The following is a 4,397-nucleotide window of genomic DNA, read 5'->3' as shown; positions in this document are numbered from 1 at the left end:
GCAAAAGTTGAGCACTCTAGTAGTATGTAGTATTGAGGCTCACTAATAAATTGCCGTATCAATGTATAAAAGCATGATGTTTTGTCATTTTAAATAAAGTATAAAAAATGCCCGGATCATTAGGTGATGTAGCACCTAGTTTACTCCCTACCTTACCCTAGCTATTGATCCCTAGTTTACATGGCAGTCTAATGGTGGAGCCTACGCAGCATCACCTTATTTAGGCCCTAGATCCCCCTTGAGGGACCCTTGTGAGATAGTGACGTGGGAGAGCCTCTTAGAGCGGGTCGCACCGAAGGTGAGGAGGGTAGCAAGGATAACACTAAAGCCTAGTCACAGGGGAGGGATGCGGGTGGTGTTTGGGAAAAATGTGTCTCAACTTAATATCATGACGTTCTCAATTTCAAAAATACCACCCCAAAAGGAGAAATTCCACCCCAAAATAGTATAGAAACCTAAAAAATAAACCTAGTTTTCTAAAATTTCCTCTTGACGAATTCAAGAAAAGGAATTCTATATTTTTGGAAAAATGATTTTTACCGAACACTGGATGGGGGATGCCTGGTTTGCTGGCCAGAGCCTTTGAGGCTTTCGCACTTGCTTTAGTGTGCCCGATCCGATGCCTGCTTATTCTCTATTAATCACAACTATGTTCAAATATGGTGCCACACAGAAAGTCTGTGTGAGTTGGGGCTGAGCGAGACACCGAAGAGGATGGGCATGCTGGTGCTGCAGCAGCAACAATGGCGATGGCGATGGGAAGGAGCTTCCTCCCATTTCTCCTCCTCGCGCTATTTCTCCTCCCCGCGCCTACCGTCGTTTGCTGTCCCTCACTTGCGCTTGCACCGGACGGCACCGCGTTGCCTTCTTCAAGCAGACGAGAGTATTTCCTGCACAGGCGTCTCCAGGTACTTTACTTTTCCATTTCTAAGCCTTTGTTTCAATGAATCCTTCAAGCATTCCCGTGTCTTATCTCACAGGATTTGCGAGCCCCATCGTCTTCCCTTCCTTGGGCTGCTGCCCCCTTTCACTGAAGGACGTAGTAGCCGTGCGTTTCCTTGAACTCAATTCTTTTATTCATGTTTTTTCCTGCTTTGTGCCCTTTCTCTGACTTGCATGGCACTTCTTTCGGGAGTTTTCAGGTGCAAATCCGTGGTCGGTCAACTTGAAGGTATGGTAGGTTTCCATTCTGTGCTAACGGATTTGTGTGTTGTGTGTGTGTGTGTGTGTGTGTGTGTGAGAGAGAGAGAGAGAGAGAGAGAGAGAGAGAGAGAGAGAGCATCTCTCTTGGTCCGTGATGAGCACTGACATTGGTTTTTGTTTTTTTTTTTGAAAATCCAAGGCTCTACAGCGTGCGGTTCTTCTCCTTATGGGCCTTGCTGCATTTTTCAGCCTTGAGCTTCCTGCAGTAGCTGACTTGGGCATTCAGGGAACTGTCGCAGCAGCTTTGCAAGAAGCAAAATTTTCTGAGATAATGACGAGCGCATGGGCAGGTTTGATGGCTGGGTGTCTTCATACATTGACAGGGCCGGACCATCTTGCTGCACTTGCCCCGCTATGCATAGGAAGAGCAAAAGTAGAGAGTGCCCTTGTAGGAGCACTGTGGGGATGTGGGCATGATGCCGGCCAAATAATCTTTGGTTTGTTTTTCCTCCTCCTCAAAGGGAAGTTGAAAATCGAGCTGTTGCAAGTATGGGCTTCCAGGGTTGTTGGGATAACATTACTGGCGATTGGGGCAGTAGGCTTGAAAGAAGCTCAAGAAGTTCCGGTTTCTGTTTTGGCTGCAGAGGGTCCGCGTCCCTCTGAAGTTGTGGAGGACAGGAAAACTACACACAGGTTAAGGACCTTTGCGACAGGCATCGTCTATGGCCTGCAACCTGATGCTCTTATTGTAATTCTGCCTGCATTGGCTCTACCATCTCGGCTTGCAGGAGCAGCATATCTTGGTATGTTTTTACTTGGGACTGTAGTAGCTATGGGCAGCTACACTGCTTTCATAGGTTCTTGTGGCCAAGCTTTGCAAAGTCGGGTACCTTGGATTACACGACGCCTTACTATAGGATCATCTATAGTGGCAATCATTTTTGGATTGGGCGTATTACTTGGGGAGCTCTTTGGCATCAATTTTTTTCACTAATGGCAATCAAGTTGGGAAATTTTTGAGATTTTCTCATGTGCAACTCACCCAGTCAGGTCGTGGCTCCACAACGTTCTCATTTGTACTTCGCTTCTCATGGCAACTTTTGGAGGCTTTTTTGCTTTCCTGGACAGCGTGGGTTTAGCAATCTTGAGCTTGCTCTGTTCATAGACAGACCTGCAGCTCTATTGATGTATGCCTATTGATTTGTTCCTCAACTTACATACGCTTGAGAAGGTCATGTAGAAATTTATGGTTCCATGCCCTTCCTGCCACAGGTCTGAAGAATCTGTAGACTCTTCTGCATTAAGGGTTAAATTGGCAAAGGATTTCACTTCTACAGGACTGCTCCTTTGAATCTTCTGTTTTATGTAGTTTAAACAGATTATTGGAATAAGAAATGAGAGTACATTGAAATGCTCTTGGGATTTTGTAATTTAAAAGGCTAATCTTGGCATGATTGTGTAATTATATCTTCTGAACTTATTTTCCTCAAGTGCCTTCCTAGGTGGATACCGTTGCAGGAGAATGAATCTTTGCATTTTTGCCCCAATCAGCCTTTTTAGGTAACTGGTTTTTCATGTTATCTCTTTGTGTGTTTTAACCTCTTTATGCTGGGCATCACACATGACAGCATTTATCAGCTTCTTATGCTTGTGTGGAGCTAACATAGCCTATAGGTCTTACTGGGTGATTGTTGATGTTAGAATTTGTGTCAAGTTGCCTTTGTTCCGGACTGTACTCTTGGTCAACACGGTAAAGATTATTTGTCATGATTGATATGGTCTGAACCCTGCCCCTCTGTCTCTCTCTCTACCCAAGTGTGGTGGATTGGTTATCCTTGCTCCCTCTCGGAAACCATGTATTGACTTCAGGACTTATCGGATAGATCTTTGAGGCCTCTTGGGATTGTTCTACGACAGTGGTAAAACTATTCTTCTCTTCTCTCTCTCTCTCTCTCTCTCTCTCTCTCACACACACACACACACACACATACACACACACACACACACACACACACACACAATGATGGTTGCATGTACAAGTTGGAGAGAGAAGCCTCATCGAGCGATGTCTTGGGAGTCCTAAGTGGTGCTCACACTATCGCTACTATGAATTTTTCTTGGGAGCGGCGTATTGAACATGGGTTGACACTCATATATAAACACGTGGTAGACCTTAATGTGATAGTCCACAGAGAGGAGTAAGTTAGAAGCTTTGCGAAAATTTTTAAATTGTTCACGAGATAGGGCCTGGTGGTGGTAGATGTCCAAAACTCAAGTCAATCAGCGTTTGTGCAAGACATAGTTAACCACAACATCTCAACTAGAATTGCCCATTGTAGGTTGCTTCTTGCCCACCCAAGATATGCATGAGTTGCGATTATGAAACAAAAACCACTAATGGCACTAGTGTGTCATAGCAACCGATCCAATCCAAGTCTAAAAATGCATGGAAATCTTCTAAGTCAAAATGTATGTAAATGTGGTAGCAATGATCTTCCCCTTGGTGTGAAACTACCCAAGATATATAGTGCCACTCTGAGTAGCAAAAAATCTGCTTGATTTCCTTTCAACATGTTGTCGTGTCCCTTCGCTTCCACAATGGGAAAAAGGGTTAAAAGATGTATATTAAACTTATTTGATATGTACATGTTAATTGTGCAATGTAGGGACTTCATGTTTAAAAAGAAAAGATTGGCATGAGAAAAGCCTCTTAAACCATGTAAGGCATGTTACGTAGTTGGAGGCTAGGTGGTCAGTGATAGAAAGGAAAGTAGGTGAAAGACTAAATTTACTGCATGAGGGAGGTTGAAAAGTGCCTTGAACATTTTTGTGTTTCACACAGATAGTTTAATTCTGCATCAATTGGGAGATATTTAAATTTTCATACTCTGTTATTTTTTTGGGAAGTTGCAGGAAGAACATGAGAAGAGGAAGGGCGAAGGGGCAGTAGAGGAAGAGGGACATTTATTCTTCTTGGATTCTCTCTCTCTCTCTCTCTCTCTCTCTCTCTCTCTCTCAACACAAGCAATGTGAAGAGAAGAGAAGAAAGGTTGAAGACGAAGTAGAAAAGAGGGAATCATGGGTTGTTAATTCCTAATTTTTTCCTCGGGATTGGGATTAAGAGCAAACAAAGGGTGGCTACATGTTCAAGGGCTTAGGGAAAGGAAAGGTGAGTTCTGGACAGTGGCCGATGTTTGAGCGCCAATGAATGTTCACTGAGGAGCCCGAGTGTATGTGGTTATGAGGGCGTGTAC

General features: G+C 44.0%; 1 protein-coding gene across 1 annotated transcript; it reads left to right on the top strand.

The window, feature by feature from the left end:
- Positions 1-561: 561 nt before the first annotated feature.
- On the top strand, positions 562-2,560 carry LOC147447035 (chloroplast protein FOR GROWTH AND FERTILITY 1-like). Its single transcript, XM_086522937.1, has 4 exons — positions 562-908; positions 981-1,048; positions 1,143-1,171; positions 1,343-2,560. The coding sequence occupies exons 1-4, from the start codon at positions 715-717 to the stop codon at positions 2,135-2,137; spliced, it is 1,086 nt and encodes a 361-aa protein (XP_086379063.1). The 5' UTR covers positions 562-714; the 3' UTR covers positions 2,138-2,560.
- The last annotated feature ends 1,837 nt before the right edge of the window (positions 2,561-4,397 follow it).

The sequence above is a fragment of the Adiantum capillus-veneris genome, chromosome 11 (assembly GCF_014529385.1).
Source record: "Adiantum capillus-veneris isolate H3 chromosome 11, ASM1452938v2, whole genome shotgun sequence".
NCBI classification, from domain to species: Eukaryota; Viridiplantae; Streptophyta; class Polypodiopsida; order Polypodiales; family Pteridaceae; genus Adiantum; species Adiantum capillus-veneris.
Note: the sequence above shows the minus strand (reverse complement) of the source record. Positions and strands in the feature narration are given on the sequence as shown.